Source organism: Polyodon spathula, chromosome 27, assembly GCF_017654505.1.
Source record: "Polyodon spathula isolate WHYD16114869_AA chromosome 27, ASM1765450v1, whole genome shotgun sequence".
Classification (NCBI taxonomy): domain Eukaryota; kingdom Metazoa; phylum Chordata; class Actinopteri; order Acipenseriformes; family Polyodontidae; genus Polyodon; species Polyodon spathula.
The window spans coordinates 6,767,053-6,792,052 of record NC_054560.1 but is presented as its reverse complement, the minus strand read 5'-3'; the positions used below and the strand labels follow the sequence as shown (position 1 = coordinate 6,792,052).

At 47.0% G+C, this 25,000-nt stretch overlaps 4 protein-coding genes across 5 annotated transcripts in view; 3 read left to right on the top strand and 1 right to left on the bottom strand.

Moving 5' to 3' along the window:
* Window positions 1-25,000, top strand: part of LOC121301280 (RNA polymerase II elongation factor ELL-like) — a 794,007-nt gene that overhangs the window by 60,578 nt on the left and 708,429 nt on the right. The window lies entirely within an intron of this gene.
* LOC121301302 (zinc finger protein GLI4-like) lies at window positions 8,124-11,495 on the bottom strand. Of its 2 annotated transcripts, XM_041230567.1 has the most exons (3): window positions 11,416-11,495; window positions 10,694-10,997; window positions 9,222-10,184 (listed from the first exon to the last, which is right to left on the bottom strand). In XM_041230567.1, the coding sequence occupies exons 2-3, from the start codon at window positions 10,979-10,981 to the stop codon at window positions 9,642-9,644; spliced, it is 831 nt and encodes a 276-aa protein (XP_041086501.1). In that variant the 5' UTR covers window positions 10,982-10,997; window positions 11,416-11,495; the 3' UTR covers window positions 9,222-9,641. The 2 variants fall into 2 exon arrangements, with proteins under 2 accessions (XP_041086502.1, XP_041086501.1); XM_041230568.1 differs by lacking the exon at window positions 11,416-11,495 and having other exon boundaries at window positions 8,124-10,184; window positions 10,694-11,383.
* LOC121301301 (tubulin polyglutamylase complex subunit 1-like) lies at window positions 11,766-15,099 on the top strand. Its single transcript, XM_041230565.1, has 2 exons — window positions 11,766-12,098; window positions 14,084-15,099. The coding sequence occupies exons 1-2, from the start codon at window positions 11,767-11,769 to the stop codon at window positions 14,607-14,609; spliced, it is 858 nt and encodes a 285-aa protein (XP_041086499.1). The 5' UTR covers window position 11,766; the 3' UTR covers window positions 14,610-15,099.
* Window positions 16,265-22,022, top strand: LOC121301304 (ubiquitin-conjugating enzyme E2 R1-like). The gene is made up of 5 exons (XM_041230573.1): window positions 16,265-16,518; window positions 20,146-20,232; window positions 20,635-20,732; window positions 21,419-21,553; window positions 21,674-22,022. Exons 1-5 carry the CDS (start codon window positions 16,336-16,338, stop codon window positions 21,879-21,881), a joined length of 711 nt encoding a protein of 236 aa, XP_041086507.1. The 5' UTR covers window positions 16,265-16,335; the 3' UTR covers window positions 21,882-22,022.

Here is a 25,000-nt window from a genome sequence, read left to right as displayed (position 1 = left end):
TTAGGCATCTGAGAACACTTAGCCAGACTCTAATGAACCCTAAGTAGTGTTGTGCTCCCCCCCTCCCGTCCCGTCCCGCCTTGGGCACTAATCGCACTCTTACAGCAAGCTCTGTGCGTCGTGATCTCTTTGCAGGACAATTACGACCATCTAAGTGTCAATTATGATGTTTCTTGTAAATGACAGCCAGCGTGGGGAACACTTTCTGATACCCAAGACTGAAATCAAGAGCAGATTTAACTGAGGATTAGTTATTGCGCTTATGATTAGGGTTATTGCAGTGATGGTGATAGTGATGATGATGAATGGTCAGTTGGTTTTAATCAATACAAAGTGTCTCTTCCCTGCTATACGGCATCGATGAGTACCCTGTTGGATCCTGATTCTCCTTGGATACAGAGCTGCTTTGTAATTGCTCTGTCGAACATGTATGAATCTGCAGACTGGCGGACGAATGTTTCAGTGCTGTTGTGTCTTCTTTGCAGTACATGGGTTGCATCGAGGTGGTGAAATCGATGAGATCCCTGGACTTCAACACTCGGACCCAGGTGACAAGGTGAGCAGGCCACAGAACACGGCGTGACAGCGCACACCTTAAAACACATCGCAGGAGAGCCAAGCCTACTTTTAAAGTGCATTCTCCTGCCTCTCATTCTCACCAGCAACACCTAGACCCCTTTTAATGAAGCACTAACCAGTTTCATTCAGGTCTATTCTGTCACTTCTTATTAGACAACGTTTCCGTTACAAACCTTTCCCAGCTTTCTCTTACAGTAATTGGGTTTCTTTTCGAACACAACAGAGCTCTTCAGCCTGGTCAATGGCATAATCACACACCAGGAACCGCCTGTTAATGTGGTCAATGCAGCCCATTAGCCCATCGATAGCTGAATAGACTAGCTTTGCAATAATGCTGACTGGCAATCGCTTTGAATTAGTGGAGCGATGAAGTCCAGTGTTGTGAAGCCAGATTTATTTACTGTACTGCACACAGCACTGCACTGTGAAGCTTGCAAAACCTTTCTTTTACATTCTAACATTTAAAAAGGAACGTGGTCTATACTGATTCATGCACACAGTGTAGGATGTATTTATGTAGCTACAATTTATTGCAATATACGATATACTCTGTGTTTAATTTCTTACCTGTTAAATATCTTATTGTTGTGTTCTGTGCAATTCTCTATTGCGGTTTCTGTTTGCGATGCTTACTAACTTTTCTGCCAAACATTGCTTCTGAAAAGACTCCTCAAGGCAGCCATGTGTGGCGCAGCGAGGAGGGGAAGAATATTAGCGTCGCACATGCATCATCACCAGTTGGGTTCAGCGCACAGTGCAGCTTTTGCTGGGATAGTCAGTGAGGATACGAACTGCAAATGGGTCGAGAACACTGACAGCACAACAGGCTACTACACAAGCAGGAAAAGAAAAGTGTTCCTTTATCTCACTGTGCACGGGCACTGGAACTGCACAGGAAAACAAAAACAAACCTCACAAACAGCCCTCCCTCCCTCCCTCCCAGAGCTGGTGTGGAAAGTGAAGGATCACAGCGATCAATAAGAGTAATGTGAGCTGCGATGTGAGAGCTAAGTGCACTGCAATGTATTATTGATGCTGCTCCCTAATGACATTGGAGTAGAGCAGAGAGAGGCAGATGGACCCAGGCTGGGAAATCACAGAAACAAAACAGCAGGTTAACCCCTCGTGGGCCGCGGAGTCAGGAACGCACCCTAGCAGCTCTCCCGATCCCATTAGAAGTGCCCTTCAGCCCTCGGACTGGATGTCTATGACGTCTGTATCCAATTGCAGTAGAAGGAGCTTGCTGGTGCATACCACAGGCAGCATGCATCACCTGCACCCACCAGGCACACAGCAGCCACTCACACAGCAGCCACTCACACAGCAGTCACTCACACAGCAGCCACTCATATTTGTGTCAATTTAAAGAGTTGGAAAAACACAAGATAAGGTGTTAGGTACGTGAGAAATAAGTAAATAAGTTAAGGATGTTATTAAAGAAAATGTAGCTAGTTATTAATAATCATAACTAGCTAGCTAGCTACACAGTGATGTCTCATTGAAATTACAGCGTGACCTTTGAACTGAAACGGAACTACAGCACAGGCAGTGATTCCATACCAGGAAGCAGCAGCAGCAACTAGTGATTCTGTAGCTGTTGAACCCGAAGCGCCTGCGCTGCGCTGCGCTTTGCAGGACCATGCCAAGCCTTCTATTACAGCAGTACAGCTTTCTGCTGGTGTGACTGAACTTGTTTGGATGTGTTGTGATTGAGGCGAGCACAGCTCAATTCGTTTGACACACACACACACACACACACACCGTTACTTCTGTGTTTGATTCCAGGGAGGCGATTAACAGATTATATGAAGCAGTGCCTGGCGTGAAAGGAGTGTGGAAGAAGAAGGTAAGGAGGTGCCCGCGCGGCACAATCTTAAAGCAGCCCTGTGTGATTAGCATGCATTGAGGACACGGGCAACAAGCAAAACCGACTGCACCAGCAGCGGAAGATGAACTCTCTCTGTATGCGGACATTGCAAATCGTTTACAGCGAGGTCACATCTCCTGATCTGTAACTAAAAGCTGAAATGTCGAGATGCTGAAATAACAGTTCTAGTGATTTCTAGTTTTTTTTTTTTTTTATATAAAATCAGCCCTCTGGTTTGTTTATTGATTAACTTCTTTTAAGCACTGAGCTGCACTCCTACCTATAAAAGCCAGGCAATCTTAACATATCCCTTATAAAATGTTCTGATATTTTTGCACAGTGTTTGCAGTTCTACCATGCTTTTCCCAGAGCTGCAGCATGCATGTACCATATTGTAGCCTGACTCTTTACCTCTCTGGTCTTTGCAATGCTTACCTCTGCTTTACCATGCTTTACCATACCTCGCTGGTCTTTGCAATACTTAACTCTGCTTTACCATGCTTTACCGTACCTCGCTGGTCTTTGCAATGCTTACCTCTGCTTTACCATACCTCGCTGGTCTTTTCAATGCTTACCTCTGCTTTACCATACCTCGCTGGTCTTTGCAATGCTTACCTCTGCTTTACCTTGCGTTGCTGGTCTTTGCAATACTTACCTCTGCTTTACTATACCTCGCTGGTCTTTGCAATGCTTTACCATGGTTTACTATACCTCGCTGGTCTTTGCAATGCTTACCTCTGCTTTACCATACCTCTCTGGTCTTTGCAATACTTAACTCTGCTTTACCATGCTTTACCATACCTCGCTGGTCTTTGCAATGCTTACCTCTGCTTTACCATACCTCGCTGGTCTTTGCAATGCTTACCTCTGCTTTACCATACCTCGCTGGTCTTTGCAATGCTTACCTCTGCTTTACCATACCTCGCTGGTCTTTGCAATGCTTACCTCTGCTTTACCATGCTTTCACCCTGCTTTGTTATACTTTGCTGTGCTGTGTGGGATGTACTGCAGTTCTTGAAGAGTCGAGGAACATTCCTTGGTATCGTTTCAGGCCGGTAACAAAGCCCTCCTGCAGATCATGGGGAAGAGTAACCTGCGCTTTGCCGGGATGACCATCGCGGTGAACATTTCCATCGATGGGCTGAACCTGACGATGCCAACGACGCGGCAGGTAACCGTCTCTGTGCCGCACTCGATATAATCAAACGATTCACACTGCCGGAGCTTACAATGGCAATGAAACGCTACCCAGGTGAACCCTGCAACGCTGGTCACTGCTGTGCCCTTTGCATGCTTACTGGAGCACACAAGCTGGAGGAATACTGCTGGAGTAACAAACCACAGTCCTCTATAAATAATACAGAATAATAATAATAATAACAATAATAATAATAATGTTCCGGTGTCACAGGTCATCGCCAATCATCCCATGCAGTCCATCTCGTTTGCGTCGGGGGGAGACACGGTAAGACAGACCTGTATTTCGATTGGGGGTGTGCTGATACTCTGTAACTGCCTTTAAGACACGTTTATCAGCAGGTATTCAATGTGTCTTAGTATTTTAAAAGCCAGTTGGAAGGGAATTTTCTTCTCATCCGGGGCAGTGGCAGAGACAGGAAACTAATCTTCCAGTGGGCTTTCAGAACACTCGCAGGTTAATTACTGTTGAGCGGCACCCCGTTGTAAAGGCGAGGGAAGGACGGGCTTTCCTTGGTTTGAAATCAGCACGTTTGTGAATGGATTTATTTACCAGTGTGAGTATCCGCGCACCCCTCCTATTCGTCCACACTACAGCCCTGTGCAGTAGAGTCCCAACTCACAGATAAGATCCTCCTAACACGTGTGTCTCCTTTAGGACACTCCAGACTACGTGGCGTACGTGGCTAAGGACCCCGTCAACCAAAGAGGTGAGGACCGCTCGTTCAGAGCCGTTAAGTTAACGTGTGTCTCCAGCATGCAGTGTCACCAGTGTGTATTCAGACCTACAGGATACGATATCCGCTGTTTGATATTCTACATACGGTTTGAAAAAAATGATTTTAACGAGAAAAAATGAATTTGCTGCATTCATGCAATCAAAATGGAATAACGTAACGGTCGACTCGCTGTTGTGTTTTTTTCCCCGATAAGCAGGATGTCCCCCTTATAAACGTTTCCCATGGTAAAGGCACAGCAAAGTGTAATAAAGCGTGGTAAAGCATAGGTAAGCACTGCAAAGCTGCACTGCCATGTCCCTATATCTGAACCCAGAGATGGGAATAAGACTCCTGTTGCACAGCAGCAGATTCACCCATTCCAGGTTTTACTGCAAGCCTGATTTGCCATAGTATAGGTAACAGGCTCAGGTGTGCCTTATTAAACTCGTAGTGAAACCAGGAATGGGTCAAACAGCTGTGGGGTCTTATTGCCCTCCCTGGAGCTGCTGTGCAGTGGTATCTATGTGAGAGTTGGACTGATAAAACCAGGGGGAGGAGGGTATTGATCTCTTATGAATCTTATTTCAATGTGTTTCCACTAGCTTGCCACATACTGGAGTGCTGTGACGGTTTGGCTCAGAGTATCATCAGTACGATAGGACAGGCCTTCGAGCTGCAGTTCAAACAGTACCTCCATAGCCCTCCCAAAGCCATCTCAGCACCGGACCGGTAAGAGGCTTCTCCTGTTCACCCAGAACCACGTGCCGGTGCTCACAGAACACAGGCAGGGACGCCGTGCCTCTTGGATCAGGGGGATCAGCAGAACATTTTGGGGTGCAGTTATCTATTCAGCACGGCAAGGGGTACTGGGTGGGGTACCGTGGGTCCCCAAACACCCCATCCCCAGCCTGCATTTATCTGTCCGATTGCATGCTGTAAACTTTTATCATGAGCGTTAGGATTGCCTTAGAATTCACATATTCAATAATCCTTCTGCATCGTGACACTGAAAATATTGAAACGGCATCTTTCGTTTCAATATGATGTGAAATTTTAAATAACTACCCACGCACAGTGAGACTCCCATTGCATTGCGGCTTGAGCCATAGCGTTTGATTTTTTTTACCTGAGCTTGTTAACTCCACACTGGAACGCCACAGGCACGTATTAAAAGCTGGAATGGGTGAAACCGCTATGCAGTAAGACTCTTACGTCTGTCACTGACACACCGTCATCATTAATACTGTAGAATTTGTTACAATGTTTGTTCTTGTATCGTCTCCCCTAGAATTATAGGGGTGGAGGAGTCGGCGTGGGGAGACGAGGAAGACTCTTCCCAGCACGATTACTACAACAGCATCCCAGGAAAGGAGCCTCCTCTGGGGGGGCTGGTGGACTCCAGGCTCAGGCATGGCGCGGCCCTGCTAGGCCACGTTCACGCCCAGCCGTGCCGCGGCAACAGAACCCCGCAGGTGAGCGAGACGCAACGCGGTGCTTGCAAAGCCTTCGGACGTTTCTGTGCAGGCTTAAAGCTTGTTTGTGTGGCTCTGCGTTGCAGTTCGGCTCACCTGTCAGAAGAGGAGGGGGCCAGAACTCCGACCCCCCCTGCTACGAGACGCACTGGGAGACAGACAATCAGAGCAGCTCCGGTAAGAACAGCAGCCTGGGGCAGCACTGCACCACAAGCAGGTGTAGTGCCGCCCTCACTGGGGGTCCTAGGAGCAGGTAACGTTACTAGTCTTCCTCCACAACTTTGTGCACAAGTCAGAGGCAGGCAGTGTTGACTTATTGCTCTGCTTCAGTTTTAGCTTCATACACATGAGCTTCCTCCCTCTGTGAGCTTAACTAAACACATTAAGAGTTTCTAGTGATGAGTAAGCTTTTGAATCCTGACGCTCCTCGGATAGAGAGCTGTGTGCCGTGCTCTGTATATACTAAACCCCTGCTGCCATGTATCCTGCACAAGAAAGACGTGATCAGAAATCCCTTGGTGCACATTTTAAACGATACTGATCTGCTTTTCAACACCTTCATGTGCACGGCAGTTCAGCTGCTTCCAGTTTCCTGCCCGGGCCTGACCAGCGACGGTTACCTGTGTGCCGACGAGCGCCCTCCTGGTTGCCGTGACTACGAGGAGCACCTGTACGTGAACACGCAGAGTCTGGAGAACTGGGAGCCGGGGAGCGAGGGGGCACAGGAGAGCCCCAAGAAAGACCTCTTTGACATGAGTGAGTGTGCTGCATTGTGGGGAGCATTCGGTGTTAGTGTGCTTAATGGGGACAGCCAGAAACGCAAGGGAACCACAGTGTCTGCAGTAATTGTCTAACATCATTGGGTCCAAAATTAAATTCACAGCACCCCCTTGTGGCTTGAAAATATATTGCAGAAAAATATCTATCAACTCTGCCACCTAGTGGTGAAACCATGTCATGCACGTGAATTACAGTCAGTGGTGGGCTGAAGACTATTAATTTATTTATTGATTATATATAGGGCTTCTGATTTTCTGTGTTTACCGCCGACTTTTCTATTCTCCTTTAAAAATTCAGTTAATACACATAGTAATAGTACAATTGATTTCATTTACTTCTTTTGTTTTTTGTTTTTTTTTTCTATTAAATTAAAGCTGCCTGCCAGCGCTCTCACCAGACTAATGGCTGCCGTTCACCCCGCCCCGCAGGGCCGTTTGAGGACGCGCTGAAGCTGCACGAAGCTGGGGGGGGCAGCCCCTCTCTGGAGGATGCGTGGCCCAGCCCGCCACGCCGGCGCGCCCCTGTCGCTCCCACGGAGGAGCAGCTGCGCCACGAGCCCTGGTACCACGGCCGCATGAGCCGACGCGACGCCGAGAAGCTGCTGGCCATGGACGGGGACTTCCTGGTGCGGGACAGCGCGACGAACCCGGGGCAGTACGTGCTGACCGGCATGCACAATGGACTGCCCAAACACCTGCTGCTGGTGGACCCCGAGGGCGTGGTGAGTCCATGAGCCTGTGTACGACCTGCCAGCATTGCCTGGTGAGAGATACAGTTTATTCTCCTGTGCCGTTAAGGCAACTGTCGTTACCCTGCTAATCCAGTGCATACGTTCAAGGAATACAAAATAATAAATATGAAACACTGAACGTGCTTCACGTTTGTTCAGGGATTTAAAAACCAACCCTAAATTACTCTGGAGTTTGGACAATTTTTTCAATTAATTGCTGCCACTAGAGGTCGGCAGATCCTTTTCCTTTTTTTTGTAGTAGTAGTAGTACCTGTTGTAGCGGGTGTATGTCGTGCCTATTCCTCACCGCAGCTACACTCCCCTCCACAGGTGCGTACGAAGGACGTCCTGTTCGATAGCATCAGTCACCTGATCAGTTACCACCTGCAGGACGGGCTGCCCATCGTGGCTGCGGAGAGCGAGCTGCACCTGAAGCAGGTGGTCCAGAGGAAGCAGTGACGGCCGCTGTGAGTCTGGCATCATGGGAGTTCAGCTCTGGCATCGGGGCTCGATCATGATTAGTGGATGGTTTTCAAGAGCCATAGTTACCAGAACGAGCAATTTGACATTACAACAGCCTTAATAGCTCTGTTCTATGGATATCAAATATTCTAGCCGGGCAGTGTATATCAGTATTCAATAGGAGCTTGTTAACATGTTAACATACAAGTTGGGCGTTATTATTTTTAACTAAAGCTTGGTATTTTTAGATTGAATGTGTTTAAAGGTGTTCCATTGTAAACCGATCCCTACAATGTTTTTTGTATCTGCAGATAAGGCTGCAGGACTGTTCAGCAGATTGGATTTGGATCAGAGAGAGAGAGAGAGAGAGACTCTCCACACAGGCTGGACTGAAACTCTGTTTCCTATAACCAAGGGGATTCTCCAGCCAAGGACTAAACATCCACCTCATGGTGGAGTCTGCAAAAAACCAAACAAACAAAAAAAAAACTGTTAAGGCATCCATCGCTTTTTCCAGCATGCTGGTAACTACGTCCTGTCTGTGTGACCGAGGGAATAAAAGACAACGAACAAGACGCTGGGGGAACGGAACAGCCTTCTATGAGAGGGTGACACGGCCGCCACAAACTCTTCCTACAGCTGGGGTGGGGGGGGCTTTTAACACAATCAAGCACTACTGAACAAAACCACAGCGATTCTTTCCATTCACAAGCTGGGGGGGGGGCAGCACTGAAATGATTTTAGGAGCTCCAGATTCAGAGTACATTACAACACGCACACAGCTCCATCAGTATACATGCTACCATCTCTCTTTACACAAACTCGGGTTTGTTATGCTGCTTGATCGTATCTTCCCCCGAATAAAACACACATTCCAATAGCATTCTGCAGTGCTAACAAAGACATTTTAGTTTGTGCAGTGAGACCTATACCACTTTAGCCAGTGCTACTGTAGTGTTTCTATAGGACTGTACCACGCTGCTGTAGGAATCACCCTGAGATGCGTTATTATAATGCAGGCTTCTGCCTCCGTGTGCAGAGTCGCTATACAGAGAGAGGTCTGTTTTGCGGAGCGCCGATTCCTTTGTAAAGTTTTGAAGATGTTCTTGTAAATGCTGTTCTTTTCATTCAAGACTTTTGAAATAAAATAAGGAGTTGAAAGAGAGAAAGGAAGGTTGACGGGAAGGTGCGTGCAGCGTGAAACCACCTTTTATTTCATACGGGATTCAAATGTGCTTTTTTTTGTTTTGTGTGGGTATAAGAAGATCTGCTTGAACCGTTTTCAGTTTTATCCTCATCACACAGTAATTGCGTGTGTCCCTTTCAATTAATCAGCAATCACCCTTTGTTTTAATCAACTGGCTCATTGCTCCAAACAGCTGGTGCCGGTGTTTATTTTGTATTTGTTTATTTTTTACACCAACAACCATCCACAACATCGCCCCCAATCCAACATCCAAAAACCTCCAACTTGGGTACATTTTACAGTATTTTCAAATCTAACAACACGATTCTGTTTGTCTAGTAATACCTCTTGTGACTAGGCTGGACCTGTGGTCAGCTCCTGATCTCGGCACACTGGGGTTTCGTGAACTCTTGTGGGTGTGTTATTCACATGATCAGATGCAAGGGGAATTATATATAATTCACTTAAATAATACACCGACAAGAGTTCATGAAACCTCAGTGTCATCATCCGCCCCGCCCCGCCCCGGAAGGTGACCCATGAACCCACTTATTACAGGGAAGGAAATATTAAACTGTTAAGCAATGCACTCATTATCTAAACCCTGTAAATGAACAGACAGACGGAGAGAGTCAGTCCTGCCCTGGCGCTAGCTCTTCTGGCTGTGGGTTCTCTCGTGCTTGAGCAGGTTGGAGCGTTGGTTGAAGCCCCGCTCGCAGGTCCCGCACTTGAACTGTCGCTGGTTCAGGTGGGCGCGCTTGTGCTGCTGGTAGGTAGAGAAGTGGGTGAAGCTCCTGGCACAGCCGTCGGCCCCGCACACGAAGGGCCGGTCCCCGCTGTGAATCCGCCGGTGTTCGGTCAGCGACGCCTCCCACTTGAACCCGCGGCCGCACTCCGGGCAGCTGAAGGGGCTCTCGGGGTCGTGGACGCGCTCGTGCTTCACCAGGCAGGCGGCGCGCTTGAAAGTCTTGCCGCAGGAGGGGCAGGCGAAGGGCTTGACCTCGGAGTGGACGGCCTGGTGTTTGGTCAGGTCCCCCCGCAGTTTGAAGCGCTTGCCGCAGGAGGGGCAGGGGTGGGGTCTCTGCTCCGAGTGGACCAGCCGGTGCTTGATCAGGTCCGAGCTCCGCACGAAGCTCTTCCCGCACTGAGAGCAAGTGTACGGCCGCTCGCCCGTGTGGATCCTCAGGTGATCCTGCGGGAACAAGGGCTGAGCTGAGCCGCTTCCACACAAGAAAAGAAAACGTTTCCCACCCCACCCCAGGAACCTCCGTGAAATGCAAGTGGCGCCACAAGCCACTCACTAGTAAACTACACTACAGCACGGATGGAAATAAGATCCTATTGCAGAGCAGTTTCACCCATTCCATTTTTTACAAGCTTCATTAGCCACAGTGAGCATGTAACAAGCGCGGGCGTGTCTGGTTACAACTGCTATGCAACGGGAGTCTAATTTTCATCCCTGGTTCAGTTCACTACAGAGTAAAACATGTAAGAAACTGAGGAGGGGTTGATGTGATCCAGTGATCAGCCACAGCTGGGTATACTGTTTTAGAGCATTGTGAAGCACGAGGTGCAGTTCACAATGAAGAAAATCTTAAAACTTTACGCCTGGATTGCATACCGTCTATTTTTAAGATTAATTCCCGGGATAACCATGGCTTGGTGGTTGAAATATATATATATATATCTCCTCATTCTCACCTGGAAGCTGGTCAGATGCTTGATGTTCTTCTCGCAGAGATCACACCTGTACACGGTCTTGCTGGCTGCGAGCGGCTTCCTTTTCCTTCTCTTGGGAGTCTTGCTCTCGGCGGCCTGCAGAGTTACTTCGGTTTCCTCTGTGTTGACGGGCAATTCCGCGCTCTCTGTCTTTACTGGGACTGCCGGCTGAGCCTCAGGGACTGGGTCTGCTATTTCCACCAGCGTTACTGGTATGAGCTCCGATACCGGATATTCACCCTCCTCTTCCTCCTTCACTTTCACATCCATCGTTCTTCTCCTCCTTCTGGAAAAGGAAAATGCAGATCTACATTTTCAACATCAGATCGCACAGACCAGCGCAGCACCACTTCGTATGTTCTCATTTAAAAAAAGCAAAACGCTCGGATAGACTGGCTAGAAAGCAGCACTGTGCAGCAGCGTGCATTTCAACATAAATAAGATACTGCGATGTTATCATCTCCATAACGGAGGTTCGACAGGTAAACTAAAGCATGACACCGAAATCTCCAAACCTGGGTAAATCACAGCAACGTGCTGGCGTGGCTGTTTAGTGTTTGGGTTGTTTTGCTTTGCTTATGCGGCAAACTTCATTCCGCACTTCGCTTGCATCTTTACTAGTGTTTACTGCGTGCATCTGCGTTATTCTTCAGCCATGTGCATTAAAAGAACTGATATAACCTTATTTACAAAAACACACGTACCTTTAATTGTCGAGGGCAATTAACAGCTGTATGCGCGTCGTCATTTGTGGGAGGAGTCACCAAGTTCCACAGCATCCGGGGTCAAACGACAGAGTCCTTAGCAACCTGATCGCAATCACCGTGGCAACTAACGTATTGCTATATCAGATTGGAGATGAGATCTACGATTTTAGTCTTTTTTGAAAAGGCCACCCCGAATTAAATTGACGCCTGATAGTATACCCAAAAGTTGTCAAATCAAAACATTTTGACATATTCTTGTTCAAATCAAATTCAATGTTTGCGCCCACAGTTAAGATGACGGCAAGCAAATTCACAGTTGACTGAACGCCGTTGCTGCCCCAAACAAAGATGGCGAACTCGCTGCAGCCCGGTGTTGGCGCCGTGACCGATTCGAGATCCTCCAAACCGGACACCGAGAGCGAGTTCCTGACCCAGGTGGGCGCCGGTGCTGTACTGAGAGGCGCTCTCCTGCAGCTTTTAGAAGTCAGGTCCGAGGACCCCATCGGTTTCCTGGCTGATCATTTTGAAAACCTGGCCCAGAGTTTGGAAAACGGCGATTTGGGATGCGCAGTGGAAGGAGGCAACAAGAAGCAGCACCAGCAAGCACTGCAGGAGTTCGAGGAGCAAAAGCAACACAGCAGAGCACTGTGGCACCTTACACAGGCACACCACTCGCAGAGGTACGGGTGAGGGCATGCATGCATGCAGGCAGGCATGCATGCATGCATGCACCCTCCCTCGGCATGAGAAAACACCTCGCTTTTGTAAGCACCTGACACATGCAACACATACTTTTATAGTCGGTTCCCTCAAATGCCTGATTGGTTATTTTAATATGCATGTCTGCATCACATCCCATCACGTGCATTGTGTTGCTATGTAAAGCTGATACATAAAAGCTTATAAGAGTTCATTGTTATATCCTGTTACATTTGGCGTGGAATGACCCTCCAGGACCTTGATAGGACATCAGGGCTGTCAAAATACTGGGGGGCCGCAGGGTCTTCTGCTTTCGTTCCACCCCAAGCTCTCATTTACTTAATTGGTCTAATTATTTGATTAATTCGACATCCTTACCGGGGAGCTAGCTGTAGGGAACCAGGGCGATGGATCCATGTTAATCGATTAATGTTAATGGAATTCGGTCTCTTGATTGCCGAGCAGGGCGGTTTAATTGCATGTGATGACTGAACACAGACACTGCCAGTTACACACCTGGCATGGTGACTCGTTCACAACAAGAGCGGCTGCAGCCCGCCGTCTGGTGAGCGCCCTGATTGGGCTGTCGGGGGCTGTTGAACCCGTGACCTCATGACCTCAGTGCTGTGTGCGGCCTCACAAGCGGAGCCGCAAGCTTTTCTACAAGAAATGAAGACACAAACATAATTCGGTCTCTGTTTGAGTCGTTAGCAGCCCTGTTCAGAGACTGTGGAAACCAGCTGTGCGACTTTGTTTGGGCTGTTGTTTTAAGTTGGGGGGGGGGGGTTCTGTGGATTAAGGAAGTCAGCCCATCTGTCAATCCGCACTGTAGGTAAAGCATGTGCATGAGCAGGTGCGCTAGCTTGCGATTTCTTACTGTCCTTCTGCAAGCCTGCAGGACCCTGCTGCTGCTGCTGGGAGGGGGGTTAAGAAAGGAACAAGGGCCTCCTGTTTCAGCCAAGGCTGTTGTGCTGACCTGGACAGTTGCTTATCTGTTGTGGGTTGATAGGTCTGTAACCCTTTCACTTCTGCACTACGTGTGATCTCTGCTCTGGGGAACAGGTTACAAACAGTGTTAATCAGCCAAGCTTATCTGCAATACAGGGGTGGGACTAAACAAAACCAACACAGTTCAGAAGCTTTAGCTTGAACGATTCGGTTCTGACACGTAATAAATAGAGGCTGCATGTCCCTGGCCGGGACTCGGTTTTATTCTCAGGTGGCAGATCTTGCTGAGTAGTAGGGCTCAGTTGACGGGTGATTTGCTGTCCCAGGCTGCGCAGTTTGCTGATGTTGGTTGTATATTGACACTGTTATGGCAGGGGTTTCCACATACACTGTAGTTTTGTAAAGATGGTAAAACGCTAAGAAGTATGAAGAAGCACAGATAGGCTCAGTGAGTATGGTATTCAAATTGAAATAGTGCCCTAGGATTGTGTAAGCATAAGACCCAATACAGACACCAAACAAAGATTAGCATTATTCAGTATTATAGTCCCTCTCAGCCCCCTGTGTTAACGTGTAGAACCGGTTTCCTCTGTGTGTCACTCTTTGCATTGAATAGTCACTCGAGACGGTCCTTATTCTTCTCGAGTTTGCACAATGATTAAGCTCTTTAGTGATTGGGAGGTAGGGAGGGTGGGTGTCTGGGTCTAAATTTAGCTGCTTGATTTCAACATTCAAGCACAACTGTACCTCACCTTTTTATAGAGGCGTAAACAAGTTTCACAATTCTGCAGTGCGTTCGGAAAGGTGGCAAATTTGAAAAATATATTTCACATATAAACCTGCAGTTTAACATGAGGGCTGAAGAGACTTTTTTCAAAGGGAAATAATATTGCAGTTAAGAGAAAGTGAAATGTGGGTTATATTAAGAATTTGTTTTGTGCCGTTGCTGGCAGCAGTGCAATCAGCTGCCTAAGCTAGTGCCAGTAAAAACAACCTTTCTGTCTGTGTCTCCCAGCAGATCTGCGTTCGACAACAACGTGGCCGTGGCGTTCTCGCTCCTCTCGCGGGACGGCAGGAAGAGGAAGCCGGGGCTGAAGGGCAGGGTGTACACGGAGCTGCTGCGGCGCGTCTGCAGGGACGGGGGCGTGGCCGAGCCCGTCTCCGCCCCCCTGATCAAGAAGCTCCGCTGCCAGGACCACGAGGCCGTGCCCTTCGACCTCTTCCGCCACGCCGTGCTTGCCTGCTTCGTGTTCGCGGACTTCGTGCGGAAATCCCGCTCGCTGTTCGAGACCGTGTCCCAGTCCGACGGGAGCCTGTGCCGGGCTGTGCTGGGCTCGCTGCGGGACGCCCTGGAGACGATGGGCTGCTCCGACCCGGCCAGGTACCTGGAGGCCAGCGCCAAGCTGACCCCCGGCAGGCTAGCCCAGGCCATGGACCGAGCGCAGACCCTGGCCAGCGGCACGCCCAGCACGCTCATGAGCCAGGAGGAGTTCATTGAGGAGGCCTCGGCTCTGATCATCAGCAGGGTGAAGCTGGTCTCCTGAATCCCTGCTAAGGTGCTGGAAGATCACAGAATGAGTCCAGCAACCCAGAGAGGGAAACCCCCATTGCGTAGCAGTGTGAGGATCCATTCCTGGTTTTTAACAAGGCGCACATTAGCGTGTTATCTCTACACTGTGGCTAATTAAAACCTGGAATGGGTGTGAAACTGCTCTGCATTAGGAGTCTTATTTCCATCCCTATATCAATCTGTTTTTTCATGTTCGTTATCTTTTACCTGGATCCCAGATGTGCAGTTTTGAAAGAAACACATGTTACAGCAAATATTTCAACTTGCACTTCAGCGTTTGCAAGCCTTTTAAATTATGTAATTTTTTTTTATGGTTGTTATTCATTAAATATTTTTGTATTATTTTGCTGATGTAAATATAAGTCAACTATATTTAGACAAGTTTAAAACAATGACGTGAATAAATCAGCGCTGTACGATTCTGCACGCCACGGTCCGAACTGGACAACTAATAAAACCGAAAGTCTCAGCCTCTGACTTATCTTTAAAAAGAATATTGCATCAGACTGCTCCCTAACAAACTCCTGGGAGGGGCTGATGTAGCAACAAAAAAAAAGAATCGAGAGAAGACTTCTCGAACACCTTCCGAGATGAGATGAGGTCGCCATGCAGGAAAGGGCTGAGACAAAAAGAAAAACAAGTAATGCTGTGATACACCCCCATGGAGAGGCGCTCCTACACTATCTGTAAGTATAGGTCATAAACAGAGGGAGGGAGGGGCTGGCACAGTGTAGAGAATGCTAATTGTTCATGCCGAAAAAAGGAGAGCAAATAAATGGCTCCCAATAGACAGCAATAGAGCACTTCACAGCCCCTACCCCCAAACCCAGGCTGCGTGACGTAAAAAGTTTACAAAAAATACAACTACAAACTTGAAAGGAGCCTCAGAGAAACCTACAATGGAATAAAAAAAAACAAAAGTGCACGTGTGTGTGTGTGTGTGTTATCATTTGGAAAATGCATAATTGCAACCCCGAAACCTCGTCTGCACACCGTGACGCGCAACCGTCGTGCCTCCTGCCACTCTGCAACGACGCAACACGTGACCGGCCCTCGTACGTCATGTGGGTTTGCCGCAAAGCAGTGTGGGGAATGTAGTCTGACCGAAAGAAAAAAAAAAAAAAAAGAAGATAAATTGTTTTTAAAAATGCATTAAACCGAGCCAGGGCGGTGCAAACATTTAAACGAGTCCTACCCGAGTTTGTTTACAGCGGTTTTTCTCCGCGTTTGTCTTTTTTCTTGGTTTTAGATAAGAGTGGCTTTTGTTAATCGGCCTGGGTTGAAACTCCAGTTCCCAGAGCAGCCCTTGTGCTTGTTGACTGGGAGGCTTGCAGCGGCTGCACCGATCAGCTGTGCATGCAAACTGGGGGAAGAGGCGACGGGCGCAGTCGATCGGCGCAGCAAAACCGATATAAACTCTCCCCCTTCGCTGCGGCTCGTTGCATTTATTTAGAAACCCGGTGCAACGGAAAGGGGCCCGTCCCGTCCCACTGCGAACCCGATTTGTGTTTGCATTTTTTAAATACTATTATTTCAGTCGGTCTGGTTTTTTTTTTTTTTTTGTTCCGTGTAGATTATATATAAAAGCGCTCCTGTTTTTTTTTTTTTTTGGTTTGCTTCTCTCATTTTCTTTAGACGCACCGCCGTGTTGCTGTTAATCGTTAAAGGAGGACAGTGATAGTAGTCACCGGGGCAGTCGGATGGCTCACCGCGGACAGTCCGGGGCCGGCTCTCAGAAGACCCTCATGTTGGAGATGAGGAATCTGCAGGAAGAGCCAGTCGAGGGCTTCAGGATCACTTTAGTGGACGAAGCGGATTTATACAACTGGGAAGTGGCAATCTTCGGACCCCCAAACACTCACTACGAGGGCGGGTATTTTAAGGTAAATAATAATAATATGCAGTGCCGTAAAGTTTATTATTTTGGTCAATTGTATGCATTTTGTATGTGAAGAAAAGGTTTGCGATTTAAAGAGAGAGATATAAATTTAAGACATGTGGAAATATTCCCACACCGGGCTGTTGTGATCAAGGCTTTGTACTGCGAGGTACTTTGTGTTTAATTTCCACAGTCAGGAACGCCTTCTCTCTTTGTCTTGTCTGTATAAAACGAAACGTGTTTTTATTTTTTAACTATCGGCTTTACCAAAAAAAAAAACCCCGCAAGCAGTAGGATTTAATTAAGATTGTACGCTCTTTGTTCCCACACCCTGCCGGGTTATTTTATGTTCCAACGCAGGAGCCCCGTCCCGGTCTGTCTTTGCCTTTGCTCGTAAGCCTACAGGCAAAACAAGTTGCGATTTCAAAGGGAGTAATATTCGACACCGGCGAATATGCTGAGCTGTTTCTCCAAGCTAAAACATGCCTCTGCAGGCCCCCCCAGGAAAAAAAAAAAACAACAACAAAATAGCATTTAATCACGTCTCTGAGTTTGCAAAGGGAGTTCTTTTGTTTGAAACGAGGAAGCAAACAATGAAGTCGTGATCATGAAAACAGAGTATCTGTAGCAGGGATAAAGCACAGGCGTTTTCCCCGTGTATATCAACCCTGTCGAATATTGCAGAAAACAAAACCCATTTAACCAGTAACGCGAACCAGTAAGATCTGTTTACTGACTGCACCAGCCTCTATGCAAATTGCCTTCCTTGTAGACCGCACATAGTTTCAGAGTTACTTCAATGTGGGCAGAATGCAAGTTCTTTTTCTTGTAGTTTTGCTGTTTCCTTGGAAGGACCTCGTTGCGGCAGTGTTATCCATTTTCTCAGGAATGGGTAGAGGTGATCCGTAACTGGTATGAACAATGGTATGTATGCTCGGGTTTTTCTTCGTTGTCCATCACTTTTTAGATTGGATTGCACACCCTGATTTGAGTCTCCACCTGTCCGTGCTTTCCTGGGATCTTCCCAGTTTTGAGTAATGAGTCCCGGGAATTCAATATGCCTTCCCAAGAACACTAAATGCCAGGACTGTAGGTTTGAGCACGAGTTGGAGAAATCTGGTTACAATACCACTGCAATGGATGAATTGGTCATTGCTTCCTATTGGATGTATCGGCTTTCTAAAGAGAGGTTACACTTAAAAAAAACCCTCAACTTTCTGAAGTCCTGTTTTTTTTTTTTTTTCTGTGCCTCTGATGTGGCATCCGTAATCGTGATGTGTCACGAGGCGATCTGCCTGCTGTGATGTGACGATATAAAGCCATCTCCTGAGCTGGAATTCCCTTTCATTTGGTAACTAGAAGGCACTAAAACTATTCACACAGAAACCATCAAATGAGCATGAGTGAATTTACAGGCCCATATCTCTCTAGCAATGGCTTAAAACCTGACTCCAATGCTGGCTGTTGTCTTCCATGACTGGTGGGGTGGGCGGTGAAAGAGGTCTCTTGCACATTCCATTATAATTTATCAGTCCTAATGACCTTTAGGTTAGGCTTTTTTTATTGTCTGCATCATGGATTCCTGGTTGCTGCTTTTAACACCACAGACCCGACACTGAGTTGACCTGCTAAACATTGAGACAGCAAGGAATCGTTAATCTGACACCTTCCATTCTGTTGCTGATGTCGTGTCTTCAAAACTGCAGTACGGAATCATATCTGGTAGCTAGGCCAGCAAGCGGAGAAGTGGCAGTGTCTTTATTCAGCAGAGTGATCTGTGTAAGTGTGTTCTGTACAGTCATGTCTTTGTTACACCAGCAATCTGCTTGTGAAGCCGAAAGCTTCGCTGTTGGAGGTGTGACCTCGCAGCGCATTCCTTTTCAGAGAGTGTCGACTAGGTTTGAACAGTTGTGATTGTGCCTGGCATTATGGGCATTCCTTAGCATGTGGTCCTTTAGGACCCATGAACTCTGGCCTCTACATTCAATCCTATCCATACAGACCTTGGCAGCACGTGAATTCCTTTTGCAATAAGAGACCCGAAAGGACGGTTGCATCGAATCTTACTGGGGTGCTTCACAACCCCCCCTCCCCCACCACTGTCTCCAGCAGAATGTATTAATCAGGCAGTGAAAATAATTGCAGACTTGCCCTTCTCAAGCAGGAGCTGGAGGGGTTGGGTTGGAAAGCCCTGCTTGATGGATTATCTCAGTTAAACCTGCTTAGTGCTGCTGCAGGATTTCGGAGCACTCCCTCCAGGTCAGGGTCTGCAGAGCCTGGCGAGCACAGTTTGGGTTTGATTTGCTGGACAGGCAGGAAGCTAAGCGCTCTGATTACTGACTGGGATGAGACTGCCGCTCTGCAAAGTGAGAGAAACGGAAGGAAGGAGCTGTCTTTAATATTACTGTTGCTTTATTCCTTGTAGTCTGCCTTGTAGCCTTTTGGTTAATGCTACAGCATGAATATGCCTAGTTTTTCTTGCCGAAAATTTAAAAAAGGACCGTGTGATCCCAAACCTCTTTTCATTTAAGCTGCTTTTTCTCTCTTGCAAAACTGGAGGGAATTGCCTTAACGCTTTCCCCTCCCCTTTTAGTAGTCCTGGCACTGGTACTGACATTCCTTTTTGAAATCACAGAATTGTCTGTCCACGGTTATTTCTGTACAAGTAAATAAGTCCTTACTCCCAGAGTAATCTCTCCCCACACTAACATGCACTCCAGGATTATTAGCTCCAGGTTGCAAATGTGTAACTTGCACCCTCCAATACAAATACCTCAGCACTGTGCTACCTGCTTGATAGGAGCTAGTGCAGGTCTTTTTTTTTTTTTTTCTTTGGATGGTTCTGGTTGACTAAAGTAATGAACCCAGCCCATTAAGTTGTGTGCTTCCTGTGTGTTTGTATTTTCACAGCAAGAGTATAGCTACATGAGGCATCAATCTTTCTCAGGGGCTGCTTGACGAATCCTGCGGTTTGATTGATCCACAGAAGCTTTCTTGTGAAACTGCCCATTCTGCGTTTTAGGCCTCTTGACAACAGAGGGAGAATTTATAAATATTAATTAATATAAATAAATTAATGCTGCTGCTGCCTTGGTGCATCTTCTAAGCTTTTTAAAAAAAATTCAAAGCTTTGGGAGTGTTTTTCCACCCTCCGTGATCTCTTGTATGTATGAATATTTTAAAGCCCTTTCAGATCAGCGGGAATCAAAGCTGTTGTAAACGGCCCATCTTCCCCTGACACTGGGTTAAGGAGAAATGAATATCCTGTTTCTGTAACGCTTGCCCTCTGTATCGGATTGACTGGAAAAGGGGGTCAAGTTCTCAAATAGCTGCAAAGATTAAAACTGTGAACGGAAATTGTACTGTTCTGAGATTCTTATAACGGGGTGGAAATAAGACTCTGATTGCATAGCAGCTTCAGCTATTCCAGGATTAACTGTGCGCTTGATTAGCCAAAGGGAGTAGGTAACAAGCTGTCTTATTAAACTCCTAGTATAAACAGGAGTGGATGAAGCTGCTATGCAATGGGAGTCCGAGTTCCATCCCTTGTAAAGCTATGTAGAAACGTGGCTCTGGTTCTAAAGCGACTTGCTTTAATTCTTAATTGTGTGTTTTGTTTTTTTTACTGTAGGCTCGTATTAAATTCCCGGTTGACTACCCCTACTCTCCACCAGCTTTCAGATTCCTGACCAAGATGTGGCATCCCAACATCTATGAGGTGAGACTGGCTTTGTTGGGGAGTGACTGCTCAAGATTTTCTTTCTTCAAAAGCACTGCACTGCAGCACTGTGGGGGTCGTTGTAGGGGAATGGCGCAGTGGGAGCCTTATTTCCATGCCTGGGTATATCTGTTGCTGTAATGGGTTAATTTTACTGCGTTGAGGTGACGTTATAGAATAGTGTGTAGTGATTCATGATGACAGAATGCAGGTCAAAGCTGGCTGTGGAGAGATCGGCCCCTGATCGTTTTCCTCTGAGCTGCCAGCAGGGTGCAGCACAATGGGAGATCGTGACTGGCACGGAGGGTCTGTTGCATTTAATTCGATTTGTTCTGTATATTTGAGGTTGTTGGGGTTTTTTTTTTGTTTTGTTTTTTTTTCACTCTTCCTTTTTGCGTTCAGAACGGCGACGTGTGCATCTCCATCCTCCACCCCCCCGTGGACGACCCTCAGAGCGGAGAGCTGGCTTCGGAGAGATGGAACCCCACCCAGAACGTCAGGTAAGGGGGGCTGCAGCATGCAAGGGGCTTGGCACGGGAGTCCAGTCTAACCCCCCCGACTGGCATGTCACAAGCTTGCAGGCTCTGCTGGAATGCTTCGGCGTGGTTTGTTTCTCCCTGTCCATACATTAGATCCCATAACATACATCACTGAAATACTGCATTGTACCGTCGGCACGGCAACAGCGCTAAATAAAGACTCTCTCTTGTGTTTGTCAGTGTGCATAAAGAAGGGGGGGGGGGGTTGTAAGCAAGGGTTTTTAAAACTCATTTCCTTGGCTTGCCTCGTTGCAGTGGAGTTCTTTGCAAGTCCATTCGTGTCTCATTGCTGCTGTGTGCTTGTTTTCTGGTCCTTTGCTTTGAGTTATAGCTGCGGGGGGAGGGGAGGAGTTAACTAAGTACTATCCTTATACTTAATCTTGCATTAACAGCGTTACCATGTAAGGGAGGGGTATTCAGAAACAGTAAGGGACTGGCAGTGAGGTGTTTTAGTCTTGGATCATACTAGTAACCCTGCAGGTGTTTCTCTGTGCAATGCCCCCACCTCAATAAGCCATGCACTCAAACTCCAGTAAAAGAGCAAGGCTGCTTTTCCACGTTGGGCTTGTCTGCTTTCACGCTGGAAGCTGCTCTGTCACGCTCCGGCCGGCGCTCTGCTAACTTCAGTTCTTCCTGCCTCCTGCCAGGACCATCCTGCTCAGCGTGATCTCCCTCCTCAACGAGCCCAACACCTTCTCCCCGGCCAACGTGGACGCCTCCGTCATGTATAGGAAGTGGAGGGACAGCAAGGGGAAGGACCGGGAATACGCGGAAATTATCAGGCAAGAAGGACTGCGCAGCGGGGTCTTGAGCGTGCGCCCGTCATGCGCGCCCCGAGCACGATCACGTGAGTGAATCCCCCCCCCCCCCCCGTAACCCCCACCTGTGTGTGTTTTATTCAGGAAGCAGGTCCTGGCGACGAAGGCGGAGGCAGAGCGTGACGGGGTGAAGGTCCCCACCACGCTGGCAGAGTACTGCGTGCAGACGAAGGCGCCAGCGCTGGACGAGGGCTCGGATCTCTTCTACGATGACTATTACGACGACGAGATGGACGAGGACGAGGAGGACTGCTGCTATGTGGAGGACGACTCTGGAACGGAGGAGTCGTGATGCCGGACGCGCTTAGAATAAAAAGAACAGACTGAAATAGACAGACTCGTGCGCAAAAAAAAAAGCAACTTCTTTTTTTTTTTTATTTTAAAAGGAAACGACAACTTTGGATTTAAAAACACAAACCATTTTTCTTACTTAATTGATCCTTTTTTTTTTTTTTTCACCTCCTCCCCGCTCCTCCTTTGTTGGTTCTTTTAAGTTTCTTTAAGCTCGTGCCTGGGTGACCCAAGGCTGTGAAACGTCCTTTTTATAAATGATGTGAGATTTCTTTTTTTGTTGCTGCAGTGCTCTCTTCGCATCGTCGTGGGAGTCTGGCGAAAGCTGCCACACATTCAGCCCATTTAATTGCTAAGTGGTCCACAGCAAAGCCACTAATACTGAGTGGTACATGGGGCTTCACCTTTTTATCCTTCGGACTGTAAGCTTTTATATGGGGGTGCTGTCTTGTTTGGTTTTTGTTTAAATAGTTTTTGTGGGTGGATTTTGGGGGTATGGAGATGGAATAACCCTCATGCCCTTCGGAGGTTGGTCTGGGTGCAGTGGGTACATTTTGGGATTTGACGACCTGACATTTTCCAGTCGAACCTGTCTGACTTTTGTTTTGTAAATAAGTGACTGTTAGAAGTTGCGTGCTTGGGTGTGTGTGAAAGGGGGATCATGTTTACTTCTCTGAAGTCCTCCTTTGTATTTCTTCGTTCTTCTCTCCCCTCCTGCCCTGAACACAGTTCAGTTTGCTTCACTTGCAGTGAAAACAGTTATATTAATAATTCCTCAAATAAGTTCCTGTTTTTTTTAGCAACTAACTAACATCTCATTAATAATAGTAATAACGATAATAATAGTAGTATTTCTAATAATGAGGCCATGTGTGTTGGGAGCAGCAAAAACCCTAATGCCTGTGGTCTGCTACTGAAGGTCTACAGTAGAGTTCTGTGCTCTCCCCCCTTCATATCTATATAGAGAAAGTTAAGGTTAGCTATAACATTCATTCATGTTATTGACCCCCCAGGGGCTCATGGTTACCACCATGGGGGTAGGGGTACCCGAGTACCCACCCACCCATCCCATCCCCAAACCAAACGCTACCCCCTGCTCACTGTACTTTCACTCTGAGCTTGACTTTCTAAACCCTTCAACTCTTGAAGGCTGTTTGAAGTGAACCCCGTTGCTGTCTGTGGAAATGACGTGCTTGGGGATATTATTATTATTTTTAATAATAATAATAATATTTAACATGCAGGTTCATCATTGTTTACTTCAAGGTGCATGGATCTCCTGTTCAGGTGTTCACTTCTTTTAAAATCAGCTTTGACTTGGTAACCTGCATGAAGTTCACGGTGGTCTCTCTCTCTGTGAGTGAGCCTGGTCCAGCGTACCGAACAGAACTGCATTGCTGGACTGCTGTTCAGCTTGAAATATCACGTGCGAATCCTGCAGGGTGTGTTATCAAGCCACTATCTGGAAGAATTGTATTATCAATAATATAACAAATTGGGTTTCTTGAGCATTGAACTGTACCTCCCTCACAGAACATATAATTGTGTTTTTTTTTTAATTTTGCTATTCCCTAATTTGGAGTATTCACTGTTGGGGCCATGTTCCATTACAGTAAACTGTAGAGAAAAAACCAAATGGAAATCCTGTTTTCCTGTGTGTGTGAGTCAGATCTAAAGAGAGCAGCGCTTTCCAGTAAGCTGCTACTTGTCTGTTGTATTAAGAGTCATACTTTTTGAATGTGTTGGGGCTAGCGTGTTTAACTGTCTCTTGTGTATGTGTACTGTAAAGTTGTGAGTGCACTGTGCTGGATCACAGCATTGGGTGCTGCATTTTTGTAATAAATACATGTACAAAACACACGAGTGTATTTAAAATCAGAGAGCCGGCAACATAATTCAGCGCGCCCAGTTTATTGAAAGAGTTTTTTTTCACTTCAATCACTTTTTAGGGGTGGTGTTTGGTATTAGGACTTGCTAAGCTGTATCATCCTATGATTTATATGTATGTTTTGTTTTCAATACCATCAACAGTATATCCAGCTGTGAGTACTGATCTGCTGCGAGGGTTTAAGATAGTTCTCAGGGCTGGCAGGATTCAGGCAGAGCTCTGACCCCTTAAACTTGCATGTTTTCATGTGTCAGCAGGGTTGGGGGTCAGTTTTCATTTATTTGTTTTCAGTTCCTTTTTCTTGTTAAAATGAATTTCTAGTTCTTATTCCCTTTTCATCAATTCCTGTTTAGAAGGAATTGAAATAAGGGGGGGGGGGGGGGACGGCATTTACCCTGATCCTGTTTTTATAATCACTTCTTTTTGTGTGTGTATTTTCTTATTTTCTTTGTAAAAACAAATTAAAAAACCATTAAATATCTTTTACTGAATCTTCTTAAAGTCAGAGACACAGAAGTCTCAAAAACTTTATACTGGACCCTTCCTGCAGAGTGCCCCAGGTGTGCTGTGATGCCCCTGGGCCCTTCTCTTGTCTTTCAGGGTGAGCCAGATCTCTGGGTCACGCTAATCCACGGTATATAAGATAAGGCAATCATTCAAACAAGCATTCAGACATGAAAACATCACCCAGTGAATTACAGTCTGGCTGTGAAACCGGTCTGGCAAATTAGCTGTGAGTTCCTGCCTGTGTGAGTTTCTCTGTTTACTGGTGATACCCAAGATTCAAAGGTTGCCTTTCTTCACGAACCCCAGTTCTGTTACTTGCAGACCGAACGCTCTGCTCTTTCCCATAGGGGACGAGGGCTGTGCTTTTAAAAATAAAAAAGGTAGGATTTTTCCATAGCTGTATTTTCTTGGCTGGGGGGGTGGTACTTGTTAGAATTGCAGTGCTGCCGTTTGGCCAGCAGGTGGCAGGGTGTTATCAGCTTCAGATCCGCGTTATAGAAATGAAGCCGCGCCGGGGAACGAGGTACTTACTGTATCTTCCAATGCAATGCAGATGAACAGTGCCGTACTGCATCGTATTCATAATATCCTTCTCAACGTCGGATGCATTCGCCGCCTTGCCTGCTGCCGTGAGAGGCTTCAGACCCCGATTAGCAGGGGAGGCGGAGCGGGGCAGGATTCAGCGCTGTGAGCGGTGTGAACCCTGCTCGGCGAGATAATGGGAA

What these genes read in the sequence shown, in the direction of transcription:
- LOC121301302 (XM_041230567.1), bottom strand. Translation starts at nt 10,981, where the DNA reads ATGGATGTGAAAGTGAAGGAGGAAGAGGAGGGTGAATATCCGGTATCG. An exon ending in AGCATCTGACCAGCTTCCAG is followed by an intron (nt 10,185 to 10,693) that starts GTGAGAATGAGG and finishes TTGTTCCCGCAG; the next exon opens with GATCACCTGAGGATCCACAC.
- LOC121301301 (XM_041230565.1), top strand. Translation starts at nt 11,767, where the DNA reads ATGGCGAACTCGCTGCAGCCCGGTGTTGGCGCCGTGACCGATTCGAGA. An exon ending in CAGGCACACCACTCGCAGAG is followed by an intron (nt 12,099 to 14,083) that starts GTACGGGTGAGG and finishes GTCTCCCAGCAG; the next exon opens with ATCTGCGTTCGACAACAACG.
- LOC121301304 (XM_041230573.1), top strand. Translation starts at nt 16,336, where the DNA reads ATGGCTCACCGCGGACAGTCCGGGGCCGGCTCTCAGAAGACCCTCATG. An exon ending in AACCCCACCCAGAACGTCAG is followed by an intron (nt 20,733 to 21,418) that starts GTAAGGGGGGCT and finishes GCCTCCTGCCAG; the next exon opens with GACCATCCTGCTCAGCGTGA. An exon ending in GAATACGCGGAAATTATCAG is followed by an intron (nt 21,554 to 21,673) that starts GCAAGAAGGACT and finishes TGTTTTATTCAG; the next exon opens with GAAGCAGGTCCTGGCGACGA.